Consider the following 22425-nt stretch of genomic DNA (forward strand, 5'->3'; position numbering starts at 1 on the left):
GATTCCAGTAAAAAATGTGGTGGAGGCAATACAAGGAATCATGGAATGGATGTACCCACATCCCTTTCCTTTAAGTCTCATCTTTGGAGGTGATGAGAAGGAACATCTTTGCCTTCAATTTTTACTGTGGGATTTACATTTCGGATACAGAAGCAGGCTAAAGTATTTTGAACTGTATTTGTTTATAATTGGTAGAAGTGCTTTGGGAGACTTGTAATACGAAAGTTTCTGTGTTGAATGGGTACCCTTTAAACATGTCAATGTCCATGAAAGTCACCACAAATAAAAAGATTACCACTGTGACTCACCACCAGCAAGAGGAGATAAATATGCTGTGAACTGCCTGATGCAGAAGCAAACGCATGTGCCTATTTTTATGCACTCAGTTGCACATTATGATTATGGTAGTAACAGCATACTGAAGTGTGCACAGAATTTCCCATGCATAAATTTGGAGTTGCTTTTTAAAAATATGCAATCTCAAAGGCAAAGACAAGATGAACAAAAACAACAGAACACACTGTTCTGCATGCACATTTATGAACTCAATTTCCAGTTGGTATACTAGTGATTTAAGAAGGTGAATCTTGTTAAAGCTGTGGGAGATATACAATTTTAACTTTTCACATCGTGATAATGCTACGTCATTGCTTTGCTTTTTTCCTACTGCCACCTGAACAAAATACATTATATGGAAACCTGTACAAAGCTCATTACAGTCTGTAGTTTTGTACAGTTGCTGTTAGGTAGCAAATACAATAAGCAAATATTTGCAATTTTTTCTCCAAAAATTTTTCATTTAGGTAAGCCAAAGGTGAAATAGTAAGTTTTTAGTAAAGTCTTGGAACGTGAGAATCAGAGGTCTCTGCTCAGTTGCAAAATAATGTTTTGAAAGTGTAATCTCTTTTGATGAAGAGTATTTAACAGATTAAATGGAAATAGGAATTGCAAAATAAGATTTTGAAATTACTTGTAAATGGACAGATAATGAAATTTAGCACAGATATAGGTGCACAAGTTGTTTAATTACACTGGTTTAATTTAAAGACAGGTGTCTGAAGGAACACAGTGTCTGCTATTTTTAGTGATTAAGAAGAGTCTTCCTCTCCTTGGGACTAAACTACTGTGGTGCAAGATTGTTAGAGATGAGTGGAGTGAAAAGGTAGTGCAAAGTGTAGAGTCTGACATTGTGAGTACAGGTACAGACTTCCCAGTAGCTCCTGAGCTGAATTCAAGGTAATTTTTTTTATCTTTCACCTCTGTCTCTTTCATGCTATCTTCACACAGTCCTGCTCAGTGGTAGCACTGAATTCTAAACCAGCCTTGGTAGGAATACTGACTGGCAAGGAATTTCCCAATAGGTTTTTAATGCCCTAGATTGTTCTGTGGAGTCTGCATTTGTTAATTTTCTTCTGAATAAATCAATTTTTATTTTTCCTCATTTATGAAAAGCAAAAACTCTCTGGTTGGTTGAGTGGATGTGAAGAAGTTGCCCTAAGGCACATATAATTGCAGGTTTTCTGAGATCGTTGCTTGTTTGTGTGCTCTGATCACTACAGTAAATTTGAAGCAATGAATGGTGCCTTGCTAGAAGGCTGAATTGTTTTGTAGATGAAATAAATGCCAGTGTGGTTATATACATTTACAAAAAAAACCCCAAACATACTTTGTAATTCAGTTTTCATTTTAGCCTGGATTGACAGGCTTAACTAAACAACTGAAGACTAATATTTGTTTCTGTGATCTGATGAATATCACGTGTTTTAACTAAAAGTTTATTTCATAGTGAGGAGTTTTTTCTTGTAATAGATTGAAAATTGGTAAGCAAAGATGGGTCGATGTCTATTAAAAATGCAAGAAAGGAGTAGAACTTCTGAGAATTATTTGAAAAATATACCTGGTGAGAGCATTATGCTGTGGAACAGATTATTTGAGGAAGACAATGGCTAATACAAACATCCACAGACTCCAAAACAAAACTTTAGCTACTCACTGTGCCACTCATTGCCACAACTGGTATAAACACTTGTGTATTTATGAAAATACGAGTTCCCATAATCAATGACATTTCATCAAGTCTCCCATCAGTGGGGGCTGGAAATTAAATAGTTCATGCTTTTTTAGCAGATGACACAAAATAGATTTACTACTGAGAGGAAGAGAAATGTTGTCAATATTATGTGTGGACAGCCTAATATATAACAGAACTTGAAAGGAATTAAGAGGTAATAACATCTGTGTAGGAGCAAAACAGAGGTCTATGTAGCTTGCTTTGTCGTTCTCTAAGACTAGATATATTCTTCATAATATTGATACTTAGAACCATGGACAAACTTAGAGTTTGCGAAAGAGGCTAGTACCCTTCCCAAGCCATTATTTAAAGTTCATGGCTGGCCTATTTTTAGGCTACCATGTGAGATGATGTTTGCTGAAAATAGATACAGATCATGTGTCCTTGCAGAATATAGAACATCAGGACGTTTCATTTCCAAAGAACGTAACTGGGACTGAAAGCAGAAACTTGTTTCCTTTCACCTTTCTACTTGAAGATTATAACTTCAGTTATACAAGCACACACTCTTACATGAGTTACGTTAACCTCTACGTATTTGACTAAAACTGATTTGAAGTGCAGTTCCAATGGACCACATTAATTAGGTAAACTTAGATTATTTTTTTACATTAAATGTAGAAATATGTACATTTGTGCACATATAGATATATCCATGTACAAATATAAATATATACATGGGATAAAATATACATGTGTATATATTTACACATACGCAAACCTTCACAGGCATACATACAAACACATGTCCAAGATGGATGAGCAAGAAAAATACTGTATAATACTCTGTTGATATCTTTGTGTAGTACTGAGTACATACATTGCCTTAGTGCCAGTATGGGTTTTATGTTTCTCACTGTTACAATATATCTCAACACACATTTCCTGTACCACCAGTCTATGTTCATAATATATTACCTTAAAATGACTTTCATATGATTTAAAGTCCATACAGATAAATTTATTCATAAAATTAGAGATTAAGATACAGTCTTTGGAAAATTTGAAAATCTTTCTGAATAAATTATAAGAACATATTTCTTACGGAAATAATCTTCCTATATTTAATTTAAGTGAGTAATTTAATTATACTTAAATGCTTTTAATGGTTAAATAAATTTGAAACATTGTGAAAATAGATGAACTAAAATTTTTCTGAAAAAGAATATTTAACTGATGTAAAGAACTTGGCATTTCCTATGCAGCTGCTTCCTGAGACTGCCAGGTGGCTTGCACAGGTGCTAATGGCAGTTTCTGAGTGCCCTGCTGTCATCATGCACCCTTGCTTGGAGCGCATGTTTAGTCCTGGAAAGAAAGCACAAGCGCAAATACTTATGGCCTTAATGATTGCATTGATTAATAAATGTAGATGACAGAAAGCTATAGGTATCTTCCTTGGTTTCTTGTTTCTTATTTACATAACTACTTCCTCTCCACATTCCCTAGATAAAAGTTTTCAGGATGTACAGATGCTGAAGATGTCCCATGCATCCTTGATCAAGTCTTAATCACATTCTGGCTCCTAGCTGTGTTGTGACTCTCTGTTGCTCTGATACCATGCCATTATTAACTGTGTCTGCCTACCAGATAGATAGAGTCTGATGCATTTCTTTTACTCTAGCTGTTATTACTAATCCACATTGACTAGTTTACTCCTGCCAGTTCGCCTTGTCTTTCTGCCACATGATCTGCTATTGAAGCTGTTCTTGCTGTCACCATGCCCACGTGCACGCATAAGAATTTCTTCCACTCTTTACACCTCGTGTACCGTTTATGCATTTCTTTCCCCTGCAGCTACCAATATTAGCCAAAGTGGCACTCTCAAGTAAATTTTATCTTCAGGGCTATCTGGCTGTCACTGTACTAAAGTTATTCCTAGAGACTTCGTCTTCATTTTTACCATCTGATGATATTTCTTCTGGAGCCAGCTCTCCGTGTCTCACTCTTACAACTGAGCATCATCCTCCTGCTTCAGTGTAAAAGTGGGCTCTAGAATCACTACTTTCAGTATTTTTCTGCTTGCTTGCACTCTGGTGCAGTGGTTTGAATATGGGTCATGAGCTCCTTACACTTGTATCACAAGTTGCTACTCACAACATAACATCACTGAGCCCTTGTGCCTGATCCCACTCCAGCACTCTTTTCAGTAGTTCCCTTTAGAAGGCAAATTCAAATCATCTTATAATTAGCTTGGCCCTGTTCACAGAGCAAAGCAGTGACGAAGGCTGATTCAGAATTAGAAAGGGATTGTGCATTCTCCTTATCTTTCTTTTTATATCCTTCTGTTATATATAGAAGTGTACATCTGATATTGTAAATATTCTAGCACGTACACACACAGACACTCAGGGTTCTGTCACACGTTTGTCTAAGAAATCCAAATAAATCTTCTTATTGCTTACAAATGCTGTTTTTCACTGCTTTTAGAAGCAGATTATGCATAATGTACCAATGTTTAGATTTCGTGTGTTAGATAATGTTAGGCCTTGGCTGTTCCTCCCATATTGTAATATAGAGTAGGCTTTCGTTGAATAGTCAGAAATCAAATTATATTCAGACAGAAATGTACTTAAAAACGCTAAACATAATTTCAGTGTGAATATTTCAAGCTCAGCTAACTGGGATTTATCCAGTATAATCAGTAAGATTTAATTTAAGCCACTTAATAGTTATATAGAGAGAGGCTTTGAACCAATGGGCTTTTAATTCATAAGAAGAAGTAAGTGTTAACCTAGCAATTAACAAGATAACAGTATTTCTGATCCAGAGCTCTTGGAAAGCTTTAAAATAACTCAGTAAACAAATCACCACTGATTTTTAAATAACTGTTTTCCTGTTTGTTGTTGTTACTCTTTCAGCTAAACCGTACACATACAGCATAGATAAAACTCATTCTCATGAGAGCATGAGTACATCCTTGCTGACTCAGCTGTTTTGGCCATTTGGTTTGCAGTACATAGGGAACTGGAGGTGAGAGGAAGGGGCAGAGAGGGGTGGATGAGATGGCAAAAGCAATTTCTTACCTGTCACAGAATTCATAACAAACTCTCCATGGAAGCATTCCTAGGTTCAGTTTCTGGTCTTGATCAAACAAGTGCAAATCTGAAATAAGTCAACACAAAAAATTATATGCAAGCTATAGCTTTTTTTCCTCCTAGGGTATGTTGATTTTTTTCCCCCTGCATGCTAGTTCTTTGCTTCAGTACTTTGTTTTATCCCCAGTCAACCCCTACCTTGTTTCAAACACAGACTTTTTCCTCCCTGTTTTCATCTACAAGATGTTGTCTTAATGGCCTTCCCTTTTCTTTAGTGAGAGAAACTATATTGGTCAGGTATCCCATGCCGTTCTGCATTCTGACTGACCTGTTTTACACAAGAAATCACCTGTACCAATATATTTTACCTAGTAAGTCACGTGAATGTAAGTGTAACTCAAGCTGCCCTTGTGAAATTCCACTGTCTCTTCCTCTTTTTCTTTCTCTCATGCACAGCTACTCTGCCTTACAACAAAGAACTGTCCTGAGAACAGCAGCACTCTTTCCACACTATTCTAAAACAAACCCTTTTTTTTTTCCTGGAAGTCAAGCAAAGTCACATTGATTTTGATGAATATAAAAAGTATTCTTCATTCAGAAAAGCTCTAAGTAACATTTAAGCTTTTTTGGTTGGGGGGGGAGGGTGGAGGGAAGAAGAGTAAGGTACAGTAGAAAAAATTAGTAACTGCCACACAGATCACATACAAGGTCAAGCACAGATTTATTGGTGTTAGCAATTGGTATCTCTGGAGTTTCAGTACAAAAGTACAAGAATGAATATGGTTTTGAGAATCATCAGATTAACAGGTAGAGGATGTGACTGGAAGCTCCAAAGGCGCTGGAAAAGCAGTGCTGCAGCAAATACTAACCTGTGAGCAAGCAGACTAGGAAAAGTTATTTAATCATTAGCAAAATTGACTTTCTCCTGTTCTTAGCCACAGTTTTAGGAAAAAAAAACATCAGGAGTGCTTCATTCATTTATACAACAAGCACAACCTATTCATACCACTCTTCCAGTTACTAATGCAAGTTTCTGACACGAGTACCAATAAGATGGATACCAAAAGGATTTTGTAAACTTATATGATTCGCCTTTCAGACAAAACTTGACAAAATTTTTTTTAATTTGTAGACTGATTGGCATAATGGGAAAACTTCAATATTTAAAATGTCTTACTAAACCAAGATTTCAGTCTTAAGTGTTCTCTGCCCAATATATTCTTTAATAAGTAGTACAGTATTAGTGAGTACAACACACAGACATACACATACAGGAATGGGAATGAATATATTTGGTTACTCAGGGGCAGAAAACTGTAACAGTCATTGTTAAACTCATTTGCAAATTGCAATTTATATGTTCAGTTAAGAAAAGGGAGCAGTCTCTACAACAATTGTATCACACAGCACTAATTCCATATTACCTCCTTTAATGAACTGTTGGCATTTTTTTTACTAAGAGCATTGAGGAAATTTCCTCAGCAGTGCAGCTCAGAAGGCAAAAACCTGCAAAAAGTAGAGGTTGGACAACCAGCCCAAACTTTAGATACTTATTATTATCAGGACCACTCAGGCTTAAAACATTGCCTGTATTGCTATTCTCATGTTGATGCATCTCATCCACTTTCCTGCTGGATGCCAAACTGAAGAACATTTCTAAGCATTGAAAAAGATGAAAGCTTAACTCCTTTTAAAAATAGCCCAGTTAAGTAATTGATGGACACTTGAGTAAGTGAAATGCTGGATAGATAGTGCCTTTTTTTCTTTCTTTCCTTCTTTCTTGTGCTCTTTTTTCCTAAATATAATGGCAGATCCAGAGAAGAGATGTATAAGATGCACAAAACTGCTGTCCATTAAGCTCCATTAAATCATTTAACATGCTGGGAAAAAGGTGGATATCCTTCATCAGACTGACAATATGGTTTGGTTGAACCATATATACTCAAAGGGATTATCCTATCTGCATTTGGATTTAATTCAACAATAATTCTAAAGCATTAAAAATGCATATAAGGAGTTGAATAGAAAATTCTAATCAAGTCGGGAATGATAGAAAAGCATGCAGAAGGCTAACATTTAATCAATGAAGCCACAAAAAAATAATTGGTCAACTCTGAGGTGAACAGAGCTACACAGGAAAAAAAAGCAGACGAGGAAACAACCTACTTCAACTCAGTCCTGGTAGAATCCAAGCAGAAGATGTCATTCATCTTTTGGCTAGAATGCGTATTTATTTCTGCTTTCTTTTTGCCTGCCTAAGCTCATCTCATAACTGGCTGGAAAATTTTCTGCAGACGAGCAACGTGGGTGCAGTTATGCTGGAGGTCTTAGAAACCTGAGAGCATTGAAAATGCAAATAAACAGACTAGCCACTGGGTTTCAAGGCAACTGAGATCACATGGACTGTCTTTGAGCAAGAGATCAGAGTTTTTTCAGACTTTGTGCTGCTTTGTCTGCAGGTCAAACATGTAGGTTACCTCAGATCAGAGGATTATTGAGCTTTAATATAAATAGCCGAAGGGGCTAGATAGTGAGGTTTCTAAAACATACACACAATATCCTGCTATGTTAACAGAATGGCAATATCATATTCCTGAAGAAAAAAGAATTGTGTTTCTCAGTGCAGCTCTAGATATAAATTATGGTATCCTGGAGTAACCCTATTTGTAAGCACAAGTTAAGCAGAGTCTCTGTGTTAAAATAATTCAAATTAATGTAATGTTCATGGAAATCCAGTTCAAAGAGAAAAATGTATGTAGCCATTACTACTTATATGAAAGCCTCTGAAAAAATATTTTTTAAGTCATACACTCTGCACAGATGATTACACAGAATGTGTCTGGAGCAATCTGCAAAATTTCAGGTGTACCAGAAATGAAGAATATTGCAACTCATTGCCACATGTAGATTTTCTGGCATTTAGCAAGTTTTGAGCTAACAATATAGTCATTCCCTCAGTGGGGTACTAATCCTAGTCCTCCTGATTGCCTGCTGTCATAAAACCTAGAGAACTTAATATCAGTGAGATGACTCTTTTCTGCCAAAATTGACTATAATTGACCAGTGGGTTAAAAAATTACAGGAAATCGTGAACACATACAGAATATAACTCCATAAAACCCTGTTTAAATATATGTAACGTGCTTATACAGCCCCAAAATCCCTAAATAGCATGAGTTTGCCTGTATTTCTGTGTTAATCACTTGCTCAGTAATTTTTCTTAATTGAGTTATTTCTTAGAGAAAAAAATAGCTTTCTCAATAAAGTGATTTCTTCCTTTCAGTGGCCAGGAAGTTAAAACTGATATAGTTTCTTATCCCTTGAAAGCAGGGTGTAAAGGAGGGTCTCTCAGAGAAACATGCGTTATTAAAGGTGTGCTTTTACAGTAGTGTGTAGAAATGGCCTAATGAAACTAAGCTATGTTTTGATATAAACATGCATAGATGGTGTAGGCATAAGAAGGACATAGCTTGTAGATGGAAGTAGTATCTTTCATTAGTTCCATTGCATTAGTTAAAAAAACAAAGAATCTTTCAGCAAAGCAGATCTTTAAGACTTTTGCTTTTTGCTAGCAACACTTTTTTCTAGTCAGTCTAACTAAAAGCACTATCTCTATCTAAAAATCTCCTGAAGAAAATGTCCTTAAAACACTTGCGGATGCCATCAGAGAAGCCAGCCACCCCTGTGCCCTGGTTACAGCTAGGACAGCCTTGCATCTGCCTCTGTAAATGTGACAACTTGAGATGCAATGGAGCAGTTGTCAAGAAATACTAAACCCATGCAAAATGGTAGTATTTGATGTTTTAACATGAGATTGCAAAAAAATAGCTAGGAAAGCCAAGGTAAAACCAGTACGCTATAAAGGAACAGGGACCAGTGTAATTAACCTAACAATCCCTTATAAAGACACCATTGCACCTCCAACCTAGTTCTTGGTTAAAAGATCAAGACTTGAACTAGATTAAGACATGCTCCATGTGGGTCTGAACAACCCTTGCCTTTTAACCACCTTTTTTTATGTAATACATTCCTAAACCTTTCCTTGGGCTTCATTTGGTATTTTCTTCATGTTGAGGTGAGACAAAATCATTATTATTTCATTTAATTAATACATCATCATCATCTTAATCATAATAATCATAACGATGTGTAATCTGGTTCCAGTTTGGCTCTAAAGAATTAACTCAAAGAAAACATGAATGAAAGACTTTTCTCTGCACAAAATGTCAACTTTTAATTGGTAGTTTTTTCTTTTGTTACCTTTCTTTTAAAACACAGAACTATTTCTCCTAGTGCTTTCTTAAATACATAAACCACGTTCATAATCTTTAATGCTTCTTTCTTCCCAAGATTATATTTAAAGTAATACACAAGAATATGAAATTGCAGCACTGGCTGTGATTAAGTCTCAGGGAAATGCATTTTACTTGCTCTGAATGATCTCATATTTAAATAAAAGATCACTTTAAAGAAAAACAAAGCACTTAAAAAAGACACATTTCATTCTCCCTCAGCAATTTTCCACCTTCCAGCATCTTAAGTAAGGAAAGTTTGTGCTTTAGCATGAAGTTTCACAGAAACAAAATGAATTTGTTACTAGGATATAACAGCTGAAATTACCACAGCAGGGTGGTTTTTATAGCTATCTTGGTACCTTCGTTAGGCAACTCAGAGTGAGTAGCTAAGATGTATATATAGGAATATATACAGATATAGATTATGTATCAAGAGAGAAAAGTAGGCAGAAGATGGAGACGTAAGAGGACGTGAGTTTTCAAGGGTGAAATCCCTGTGACAAAGGTGTGTTTTGTTTCCCAAGATGAGATTAATTCCTTTCTGGTTGGCCTGGGCTGGCTCTGTGCAAAGGAGTTCTACAGGTCTGCATTTTTCCTTCTGTCTACATGCTCTCCTGTGTTCCTGTGAAGATAAATTGTTGTTCACGTCTCATTTTTTCCAACTGCCCTTTTGTTTACTTCATATGCCCCACTTCTCAACTTTCACTAGGGACATCTTTTCTTCAGTTTTTGTGCTCCCATACACTCACTTTTTCAGGAATTTCAATTTAATGAACTGTTTCGAAAGTCAGCCTTCCAGCATTCTTTTTTTCCCCTTTCTTCTACGTCATTGTGTCTCTTCTTTTTATTTTCCTCCTACTCTTTCTTTTTTTAATACTGCTCCCCCTATGTCTAGTGCTCCCCCTATGTCTAGTTTACTCTTTCTTCCTGATTGTGACTAGAGTTGAACTTTCCACTTTCCCAGATTTGTCTGTGCTTCCCCTCCAGCTTCTATATGATTTCCAGACAATTTTTGCTTTCTTTAGTAATCTCCTTTCTCTGCCTCCTGGGCTTGCAAGACAAGATATTCACGTTCAGAAGCAGAAAACAAGAAGTATATCTACTGGAAAGCCTCTAAGCAAGGCAACAAATGTAATAGTTCTAGTCAGCTTTTCAGTATCTGCCAGGACTACAGCAGAGCAGTCTCATAATGAGCTGAAGATGTAGTCTAGGACTCCTTGCATGATGCCATGATACTTGGAGCAGTAGGAGCAAAGAATAAGTTTCCCTTGGGATGGAGGTAGTGTCTAAATCTTTACTGAGAAATGGAGTTTTTAGACAAGGAGGAGAGCAGACTTTCCTTATCCTTTGGAAAGATGTTCAGCTGGGATCTGCTTTTAATATTTATTCCCTCATACAGAATACACTTGAAGGTGTAGCCTGGGATTACTCCTTTTATCAACTCATCAGGCCTTGAACACCAGTGACACCTATCTGGTAGCTCACACCTTACAGTGCTGTTGGTTGAGATAATTTTTTGGTTCAGGCAAACAGCACACATCTTGCATCAATTTTTCCATGTGTTTTTACAAGCAAGATTATTTAGTGGGATTTTTTAAAACACTGATTCTGATGTCGTGTATATCCAGAGTATTGTCTTATAGTGTCGAGTCAGTAGCCTCCATGTCTTTGCCTGCACAGGGTGGAGTCAGTCAGACTGTTCTTCCTTTCTATAAGTAGGAGTTATAGCATCTTTCCCTTCATTCACTCTATCTTCAATCCAGTAATTCTGGAATTAAACTGCATTAAATTATGATTATATAAAATTACATATTTTTTTGTATTTCCTTGGCTCATTCCAGAGGAAAAACAGAGGAAGGGGGGAAAAGGTTTAATAGTGTTTATCTAAGCATAGAGCCGTGATGCTATTGAGAATAGGATTAAAGAGAATCCTTTTACCTCATTAAGAAATGGGTTATTTCTGCTTAGAGACACTTCTGTTTCCACTTTACCACTGTATGATCATACTTTCTTATGGGATTCCCAGAAGATATCATAAATCTCTCCTAGGAGTAGCACAAGGAAATACCTTTGCTGACTTCCATTTTTTCAATGGAAAATAAGACATTGCTGCAGATAACAGCTTTTCTGCTTCCCAGGTGCCTGGTGAGTTATTTTGCCTCGCATTTTTTTCCAAATTCCACTGGATTTATTTTGGAAGGATGTAATTTCTTTGAAAAAGGTAGTCGGTCATGCCCATGTCTCTTACTTCCCTCACTAGCAAATGGCTCCCTTCAAAGAGAGATTCCCATATGCAGGGGAACTGATTTGAAGCACACATTATGGTGTTGTTTGTACTGTGGATTAGCTGAACTTCCCCATTATATGTGGAAGCAGGACAATGAGGGTGGGAGCAGAAGAAAGCAATTTCTCTGATCTGTGGACAAGAATATCTGACCTTGATGCTCAAATTGCTGATCACATGGAATGTATGATATATAAGTAAGAGACAGCAGATGCATGGGATGTTGAAAATGCAACTTCCAGCACAGAATCACAGAATCACAGAAAAACTAGGTTGGAAAAGACCACCAGGATCATCAAGTCCAACCATTTCTATTAACCACTAAACCATACCCCTCAGCACCTTATCCACACGTTTTTTAAATACCTCCAGGATTGGTGACTCAACCACCAGCCTGGGCAGCCTCTACCAGTGCCCAATGACCCTTTCTGTGAAACTTTTTTTCTAATGTCCAACCTGAACCTCCCCTGGCAGAGCTTAAGGCCATTCCTTCTCATCCTGTCCCCTGTCACTTGGGAGAAGAAGCCAGCTCCCTCCTCTCTACAACCTCCTTTCAGGTAGTTGTAGAGAGCGATGAGGTCTCCCCTCAGCCTTCTCTACGCTAAACAACCCCAGCTCTCTCAGCCGCTCCGCATAAGACTTGTTCTCCAGCCCCTTCACCGGCTTCCCTGCTCTTCTCTGGACTCTCTCCAGAGCCTCAACATCCTTCTTGTGGTGAGGGGCCCAGAACTGAACACAGGATTTGAAGTGCAGTCTCACTAGTGCCGAGTACAGAGGGAGAATAACCTCCCTGGACCTGCTGGCCACGCCGTTTCTGATACAAGCCAAGATGCCATTGGCCTTCTTGGCCACCTGGGCACACTGCTGGCTCATGTTCAGTCGCTGTCAGTCAACAATCCCAGGTCTTTTTCCTCCAGGCAGCTTTCTAGCCACTCTTCTCCTAATCTGTAGCACTGTACAGGGTTGTTGTGCCCCAAGTGCAGGACCCTGCTTTTGCCCTTGTTAAACCTCATGCCATTGGACTCAGCCCAGCAGTCCAGCCTGTTCAGATCCCTTTGCAGAGCCTCTCTACCCTCCAGCAGATCCACGCTTCCACCTAGCTTAGTGTCATCCGCAAACTTGCTAAGGGTGCACTCGATGCCTTCATCCAGGTCATTGATAAAGACATTGAACAGGGCTGGACCCAGCACTGAGCCCTGGGGAAACGCAAGGGCCTCATGAGTCAAAGGGCCCATTGCCAAACCAGGGCAATGGGCCTCAGTCAATAGGTTGAGATCACGGGATGTCTCCTTTACATCAATCAGAAATCCTTGGTTTAGTGTAAGAAATGTTATGGATTCTCCACTGACAATGAAATTCAGTTTTCCAAACAGTTAGGTAACTACTGATTCTGTATTTCTTTTATTTTTTCTTTACGCATTTATATACAGATGGTAATGTATGCTCTTCCTTTCATGTTTTGGTTGCTAACTCAGTAGATATTGCCTGGCTGAAACACTCTCCATGTGTAATGCTGATTAGTCTCAGCTCTTCAATACACTATTAAATCTGTATGACAACTGCACATGTTAATTTTCCTAAGACAAAGCAAGGTCTGCAAGAATGAGCTCGAAACTCTTTCAGAAATCGTTCATTTTTAAATTTAAAGCAAGTAGGACACATATAGCTTTTGGTACTAATACTTTCACATAGATGTGCTCATATTTGGCTCTCTAAATATAAAGATTCTTAGTGGGAGATGCCCTTAAGGCCTGTAGGAGTCTTAGGAAAATAGCAGTGCTTTCTGCATATAAGGGCCTACTGTGTATGCATTTCTTTGAATGGCAGGAATGTATGCCTCTGTATTTATAAAATAAATTAAGTCCTGGGAAGGAAATCTTGCTGTTGATTTCTGCTAGCCCTGCAGCTAACTGTAATGTACATTTATATTATCACTGGATTTGTTCTGATCAGAAAGATGTTACTGGTGCAATATTTAAAAACACAGGGCTTGCATAACTTTATCACTTAATACAGTTATTGCAGCAGCTAATCTTGTTGTCAGGCAGTATAATTTCTATTTGATTTTTATCTTGCATATTTTTCCTCCATAAAATCTGAGGGGCATAATAAATAACATGAAAAAACACCTGAAGAAGACAACGTTTCACCTCAGAAGTACACATCTGACTGCTCTGTTGTTTCAGTCATTCCACTTGAAACAGATGACAATATAATGAAGATTAAAAAAATAAATACATAAAGAAAGACAGAAAAGTCCAATGTGAGCATGAGGAACTTCTTTGCAAAGAAAGCAGAAAGCAGTGTCCATCACAGTGTATCTATTTTCTGAATATTATTCTCATCATGTTTCCTTCCTCTTTAGGAGATTGTCAACTTCAACTGTCGGAAGCTGGTTGCTACAATGCCTCTTTTTGCTAATGCAGACCCAAATTTTGTGACTGCCATGCTAAGCAAACTCCGATTTGAGGTGTTCCAGCCTGGAGATTATATTATCCGAGAAGGGGCTGTGGGTAAAAAGATGTATTTCATTCAGCATGGTGTTGCGGGTGTCATCACCAAATCCAACAAGGAGCTGAAGCTGACAGATGGCTCTTACTTTGGAGGTGAGTAGGAGAAAAAGATAACATTGGAGTGAATGCAGTAGAACAAAACATGTTCAGTTACCAGACACATAGAGACATCAGGATAAATCTGCTGAGTGTCTTTTGCCTAGACAATTCCAACTGCAGTGAAGAGTGTGCAAATTATTTCTTAATAAGACATAGTCTTCTTACTGTTGTGGGGATGGCTATTGAGGATGAAGAATGACCTTCCTGAACTTTGAAGTTATTTTGAATTAAGAGCAGTATTTATCAGACAATATATAAATAAAATTCTAATAATTTGCATAGTAATTTTATGGCTATTTGAAGGTAAAAATAAACAATTCATCTTTGAAAAGGGATGGAGTTTTTGAGTCATAAATTGAAAATACTTCTAAAAGGTAAAAATCACTCTAAGAATTACAAAAGAGGCAGTGGATAAAAGACCATTATTATATACGATATTTTGGTATTCATGAATATTTCAAGCTGCTATTAGTGCTTTTTCATTCAATTCTAGCACACAGTAATGTTTATCCTTTCAGTACATACTAGGAGAAACTGGACTTGCTCTCTAACTAAATAGCTCGCTAACAGAGGTATATTAATAAAAACTAGACATGATTTTAATCCAAAATAAATTCATCTAGTATTCTAATGAAAAATAGGGTTTTATTTAGATGAAGCCACCTGATAATATGTATTTGGATGAAAGCAAACTCTTTTTTTCATAAATAATTGATCAGAATGAAAATGTTGCTTCTTTTGACTGTAAATTGTTTTTGTGCTATAGAAGACGTCTACTGCTGAGAGTAGATACAAGGCTAGTTTCCAGAAGCTCATTGAACATTTATGTGTACCACTGCTGCCCATGATGGTTACCGTTAGTTGGTCATTGTATTAATTTTCTTTTGAATCCCATCAATCACCCCAGAACTGAGTTAAAAGCTTTACAGAAAATGTTCAATTGAAAGCCTAAACAGTGTCATTTAGCTTGTGTAAAGAAGTGGGAAGCTTAGAAAAGTGAATTCGCCTCAGTATTTGAATTGGGCTATAGAGTTACTTAACTAATCCCATTTTAGAATAATAGGCTAATGCAACTCCTACTGATCTGGCCAGCAGGCCTTGTTGCTCTGCAGTAGCCTCTGCAAGGTGATTTGTACCAGTATTTGCAGAAGCACTTTGGTAAAGAGGTCGTGTGCTTATCCCACAGGCTTAAACTGTAGATGCTGAAGACAGGAGATTAACAAGAAAGAAAAGGTAAATGCTGAGGATGAAGAAATGGAGCAACCTTGGTCTTGCTCTTCTATGCTTAGCAGTGCCCCAGTTTGTGAAAATGAGTTTGCAAGAGCCTGTGTGCTGAATCTGACCATAATACTCCTCTGAACCAGTAGAGGATCAGAAGAGATTGCACATGAAAGTATTTTACATAACTGTCAGCCTGTTGTTGCAGTGCAAATGACTGTTTAGCTCATCATGTTCATCTGCTACCCTTCTTCACAGGAATTCAGACAAAAAAAATAAGTTATTTACAATATGCAGACACCGCAAGAACTTGTTACACTGCATACCAAAGCAGTTTTGCTTGTCCAAACTGCAGCTGAGATAAGACAAGGGGTGCAGAAATGGAGGTAAATGCATCTAAAGCCTGAGAGCTGCGGGGCCGAATGGGAAATCATAGCTGCTGCACGATGTAGCCCAGAGAGGGGAAGAAAGGAGAGAAAGGGCAGGAGCAAAGGGAGAGAAAACCTGAGAAAGGAGGTGCCCTAATGACATGATCCAAAATGACATGATTCAGATTTGTTTTAACAAAATATATAGGGTCGTGGATTCTCAGAAGGGTATTTCAGACCCTGGAGAAGAAAGACCTATCTGACAGCACCTGAAAAGGGAGAAAACAAGCTACGCTTCTGTTAACTGTGAATAGGTTTGGATTGTCAAAGCAGGAAAAAAAAATCTAATATTTTCTTCTCTCTAGAAAAGATACCTTTCCCCTAAAATGTGTATCAGGGTCTGAATGAAGCTTACTGACCGCATCAGACACAAGAACTATCACCCAGTGGAACAAGCTGGAAGAATAAGCCTGTGTTCAAATCCTAAGACAAATAACTCTTTTTGTTTTGCCTAGTAAAGACATGCAAAATCTGAGGCTGAGATACTGTTTAAGAAGCTGTAGCTTGTATCTTCAGTTTCAGCTGTGTAGCTTCCAGGTGTGACTCAATAAATCAGTATGAACGCTTGTGCTCTCACAAGCAAGGGAAGGAGATACAGGTGGGAGGGATATGCCTCACCCAAATGGATCCAAGTTCAATTTTATAATGTCTGATTAATTGGAATTTCCCAGTCCCAGCTCAGGGACACTGACTGTTGCATGTCAGGTATGTCCCAGAAATGTGGGTTTCCCAGGAGCCCTCTCTCTGGGAAGGTTCTAGAAGAGTCCCTGGGGAGTCAGGCTCACCTCCAGAACTCATGGAGGGTTTCACCAGCATCCCATCTCATATTTGGTAAATGTTTATCAAATTTACAGTATTTAAAATGTCTGGGTATTGACAGCATTGTATTGAAAGAAAGCTTCTGACACTTTAGAGTTACTGGAAAGCTGGAGGTTAGTGTGAAAGCCAAAATTTAAGAAGAAGCAAAGCAGCATCACCAGTATTTGGGAGGGGTTTGAATGAAGACTGATATGAGAGTAAGTGTCTGGAAAATCAAGAGCTGCAGTAATAAACAGAGGAATTAGCTGGAGATTAAAGAGTTTGAAGACTGAGATGCTCTTGAACATTTGAATTCCCTTGCCTGATCTTTATTCTTAATTCAAAAAGAGGCTTCCCTATAGGTCTGGGTGATAAGTGTCTCACGTGAAACTTCCTATATCTTCCAGTTTTTGGAAATTCTTCCCAAAAAGAATGTGCTTTACATTCTATGATGATTTTTGAGGGAAGTACAGAGTGGTGACTCTAGAAAGACCACCATAGATCTGGGCTTGATTACTATCTGCCGCTTTCCTCATTTGTGTTCACTGGTTTCTCCTTTTTGGAGGGAAGAAGTACTGGAAAATAGCCACATAGATCTTGTGTTTTTTCCACTGGTATTCCTGTGGTTAACCTTCACATGTATTGATAAATCTTTTGAAATTTATGTGCAGGAGCTTTACTTAACCCAGCAGTATGTACAATACTAATTTTTGTCCCAACAAGTTTGTTTTCAGACTGCTAATTGAAGGATATTATCATCCTACATTTCTACTCAAAGTATGAATTTGAAAGTAATTTCTGGAAGTATCCTTTTACCTAGGCTCGGTTCCTCTCTACCCTCACCTCCACTCCTCCTTCAACAGAGTACACAAAATATATAGCAAGTATGTGAGAAATACTGACAAGCTCAGATCTGCAGTGAACAGATAACAAGCAATGTCCCACAAATATTTGAGTTACAAAATAGATGATAAGTATGTTCAGGAAAAGGTATGGTTTTTGTTTCTTTGTGTTGTTTCAAACCTATCAGTGATGACCACAGACAAAATGATTTAAAGAAAGTGCCATAAATTATGTCTTGAACATAATGGATAAAACATGAATCAGTGGAAAGATTGTTTTCTAAAGATTCAGAACAATCCATTTTTCTTTGCCTTTTGCTGGCATTTAAAGAGAATGGTTACTTTCTATCACTTTAACTTAGTATTCCTGTCCTCAGGTGGTGTGATTGTATAAGTTTTTGTAGAAGCAACAGGAATTTGGCAAGGAACAATACATAAAGCTGATTTTCACTATGTTGCACATAGTGAAATATTTTAAAATATTTTTTACATTACTGAAATCATGTAAGCCACAGTTACCAGTGGAGAATTCCAAGATTTAAATACTCTATAGCTGCTTTCATGAGATTCTTCAGGACCGTGTCTTGTTATTTTTGAGGAAATACAACAGTATTCGTATTTCCTAATGGATTCCCTTTGTGGAGTTTTTAATGTCTTCCTTCACTTTTTCCCGATTTTCTAGAATGGTTTCCACTACCTTACTATTAAAAACAGGATTGCTGCTACTTTCAGCAAAGCTGTAAATGTGTCTTTTCTCCTTACAAATAAAAGAGAATAGAACTTCTGCCACTGAGACTGACACAGTTTTCATTAAAGGGAAAGTAAGATTGCTCAGTGAAAATTATAACCTGTCCTTCAAGCTGCTTCTGTAGGGATTACAAGAAGAATAAAATATGAATTAAGAAGGTCAGGAGAATGAGGATAGTCAGGGCTATATTAATACATAACACAAAACCATAGGGAATGTTGAGAGAGTGTGGGGAGCAAGGTGGAGGTGAGCAAAAGAGAGGACTGTGTGGGTAGGAACTGGACTGTGAGTGGTGCAAAGAAATATGACACTGGAACTGTGAGTGCAGAGGAGTGAAGTGGGCATGAGCTTAATGGAACAAGTAAGAAAAATGGAAGGGGCAAGAGCATGTTTGAACAAAACTAAAACAACCAGAAGCTGGACAAGGGTGGAGTGGTTCTCACACCTACCCTTTCTGAATAGCAAGTAGGGAAGCGCAACTGCACGCATTTCTGCAGCTAAGCTGAATTGTAAGCTTGAGATATGCACTTCAATTCACCTGTTTTCAGACAAAGAAAAAGAATCAGGAAGCAGGTAAAAAATGTAAGCAATTGTTTTTTGAGGATGTTGTAGTCTCAGTAATAAGTACTAGGGAGGAAGTTTCCAGATTTCAATCCTACTGAACTTCTTCCTCTGAGTACCAGCTGTGTTAGAGATTGCTCAAAGGCTTCTTGTGACAGGAGGAATTACTGAGCATATTATGTATTTCTTCTACACTAGACATTTAAAATCAGTAAGAACACAAGAATATAAGCCTTTTGCTTACAGAGAAGCATACTTCATCATTTACTGAGGCTTTACAGAACAGAAATAGCAATATATCTAATGAGCCTAACACTAATGTAATTTACATTATACCAATATACATTGGTATAAACTCATGTAATATTGCTGCTATGAGGCAATTCTGATTTTTACTGAAGTAAATGATATCTGAATCACTCAGTAGTAATATTGTATATGTTGAAGATTCAAAATGGATTCAGAGTAGCTGCTGAGAGAAGGACTTGAGGGTGTGGGTCAATGAGAAGCTCAACATGAACCAGGAATGTGCACTTGCAGCCCAGAGATCCAACTGTATCCTGGGCTACATCAAAAGAATTGTGATGAGCAGGTCAAGAGAAGTGGTTCTCTGCCTCTCCTCCACTCTTGTGAGACCTCATCTGGAGTACTTCATTCAGTTCTGCTGCCCCGCTCAACATAAAAATGACATGGACCTGTTGGAGCAGGTCCAGAGGAGGGCCACAAAGATGATCAGAGGGCTGGAGCACCTCTGCTATGAGAATGAACTGAGAGAATAGAGGCTCTTCAACCTGGAGAAGAGAAGGTTCTGGGGAGACCTTATAGCATCCTTCCAGTACCTAAAGGGAGCCTACAAGAAAGCTGGAGTGGGACTTCTTATGACAGCATGTAGAAATAGGAAAAGGGGTAATGGCTTTAAACTGAAAGAGGGTAGATTTACGTTAGGTATAATATAAAGAAAAAAATTATTCAGTAAGAAGGTGATGAGGCATAGGAAGAGGTTACCCAGAGAAGTTGTGGATGCCCCATCCCTGGAAATATTCAAGGCCAGACTAGATGGGGCTTTGAGCAAACTGGTCTAGTGGAAGGTATCCTTGCCCACGGCAAAGGGATTGGAACTAGATGATCTTCCAGATCTCATCCAACCCAATCCATTCTATGATTCTGTGATTAATAAGAAGAAAACATGTGGGAGTGTAAGTAAAGAGAACTTAATTGTAGTAAGAGAACTCCTTTCCAACAATTTTCTTCTTCTTGTTCAATTGATTCCACATGCAGTTTTCAGGGCTTCTTTAGTCATCACAATAAAATCTGACTCTGCAAGTTCTCCTTCCATTCTGGAAGGACTTTTTGCTCCCTGATACCCTGTGACCCTCCACTTTTCTCTGTATCCCTAGCCCCAGCCCCAGCCTGCTGATGTTCACACATGCTCTGCAACAGACTGCAAGCTCCTTCTTGGGAAACAAGGGATAAAAGCAGTGTTTTGCCAATTTATATCTCTCTTCAGGTTGTTACCCCCACAAACGTAAAGGTTAAATCTGTCCCAGAGCTACTGCAGAGCACATTGATGAGCAGGAGTGGTTTAGTGAGGTCCTGTTCCCCTCCAGCTGCCAGCTCTGTAGATTCAGAGGAAATACTCTGGGCATGCAGTTCTCATCCAGCTAAATACATGCTGAACTGCCTTTGTGCTTAACCAGTGTGTCAGAGTGGGGCTGACACTACCCAACCAGTAAGGCTCAGAATAACTTAAAAGGAGGATTTCTGGGAACATATTCAGGATTCTGCTATTAATTCATTTGCTTTCTAGCTGGAGGACAGAAGACCGATTGTTCACTGTGGTATCATCCTGCTCTTGCCATAGTCACTGGCAAAATTCCTCTCAACCTCAAAGGACATGAGATAGGACTTGGGTCCCTGCTATTTTTTCCTTTCTCCATCTGTTTCCCCACCTGTGTTTACACAGGCTTTCCTTCATTCAGCAAACCAAACGTATGTTCTGGGAAATTATGACCCTCTTTTCTGTTCTTAACAGATAGTGTGTTAGAGCTGAAAGAATGCTGATATTGCTAGGAGAATCCAAACAGAGTGAGTAGGAAGTGTAGGTATATTTTTATGAATTTGCTCCAGGGGCCTTATGGAGGTTTCACTGTGTTTGCAGTTAGAGGGAATTTCCTAGTTCTGGTAGGTAAGCGTGCCGTAATTCACAGTACCCAAATTGTGATGTGTTCCCTCCCCATTGTTTATTCTGTTTCTTTCTACCACTGAAAATCCCAATGGTCTCATGACACTTGGAGTCATTCAAGAAATCAATTTGTAGACTAGCTACAACTCACATTACTTAAAAATATTTTTTTTATGAGCTTCTAGATTAGTTGAACAGGAATTAATGTGATTTTTTAAAAACCTCTTTATCATATACTTTATGAGAGTTGCCATGTGCAAATATGGATATGAAAACATAATGTTATACCTCTTATGTTGCAGTAAGAGACAAATACATGTTTTATTTTGCTTGTTCAAATGTAGAGAGCACTAACTAAGTTGAATGTTACCATTCATGTGGCAAAGTTATATATATATCAGTTTCTTATTCCCATCTCACAGAATATGTCTTTTCTCTTTTGGTTTATTTTTTATAACATGTAGTTCATAGAATACCTCAGATTTTTAAATGTTTTATTGTCCTTAAATTATTTAATACTGTTTTAACAGTTATCCTTCCAGACTTGAAATTCTGATAACTTGTGTCTTGCATTTGCTTCAGCTTCTAGAAACCAATTAGACAGAACTAGTTTGACCTACCGATTATTTATGGAGCTTTTCCTCATTTTGAAACAGCGACTGTCAGTATATTTTAGACCAGTGCAGTGGAAAATAATACCATGGGAAATGTTGAGTCACTTTAGATTATATTTTGCCACTTATTTTTTTTCTGGGTACACTCTACGTACTTCCTTTTGATAGACTACTTTTAAAGATTTTTGGTAAAATATTGATTATAAATAGAGAAGATGCTGTTAAAGTGCCTTGACTGCTTACTGCTTTACACCTGAACAATATGATATGATATACAGGTTTGCATTTTGCAGAAATACTGCGTGTGACTACTCCTTATTCAAGGCAGTCGTGAATTAAGTCTCTTAGTATTCATACTCCAATCCAAATAATTAGTTTTAAGTGGACTCCCTGAGGCGTGATTATTGACATTCTTAATGGCAAGTACACAATTAAATGCTGAACGGGAGCAGGATCTCCAGATCTCCACTGGTAAAATACTTTTCAGGTGAACAGTATAGAACATTTTCCTAAAAGTATTGTCTGCAAGAAGTCCTAAAAATGAGGTGTCTTTTTTCAGTTTGTCATTTTGAAGATACATTTCCTCATGATGCAGCATAATTCCTTGTTCTCCATTGTGTTGTTCTTTTGACGCCATATTTTATATAGAAAGTACTATGCAGTCAGAAGAACTTCTTGCTATTCAAACACTATTGTTTTTAAAAGTTTAGGAGACTTTTTAAGAAGATGGAGTGAAA

The 22425-nt window shown here is 37.8% G+C and overlaps 1 protein-coding gene across 1 annotated transcript in view; it reads left to right on the forward strand.

Annotated features, from left to right (window-relative positions):
- HCN1 (hyperpolarization activated cyclic nucleotide gated potassium channel 1) overlaps positions 1 to 22425 on the forward strand; it is a 202319-nt gene that overhangs the window by 164022 nt on the left and 15872 nt on the right. The window contains exon 6 of the mRNA XM_069879907.1: positions 14051 to 14291. Within this exon, the coding sequence (XP_069736008.1) occupies positions 14051 to 14291 (241 nt within the window). The remainder of the gene's footprint in view (positions 1 to 14050; positions 14292 to 22425) is intronic.

This window comes from Phaenicophaeus curvirostris, chromosome Z, assembly GCF_032191515.1.
Source record: "Phaenicophaeus curvirostris isolate KB17595 chromosome Z, BPBGC_Pcur_1.0, whole genome shotgun sequence".
Taxonomy (NCBI): domain Eukaryota; kingdom Metazoa; phylum Chordata; class Aves; order Cuculiformes; family Cuculidae; genus Phaenicophaeus; species Phaenicophaeus curvirostris.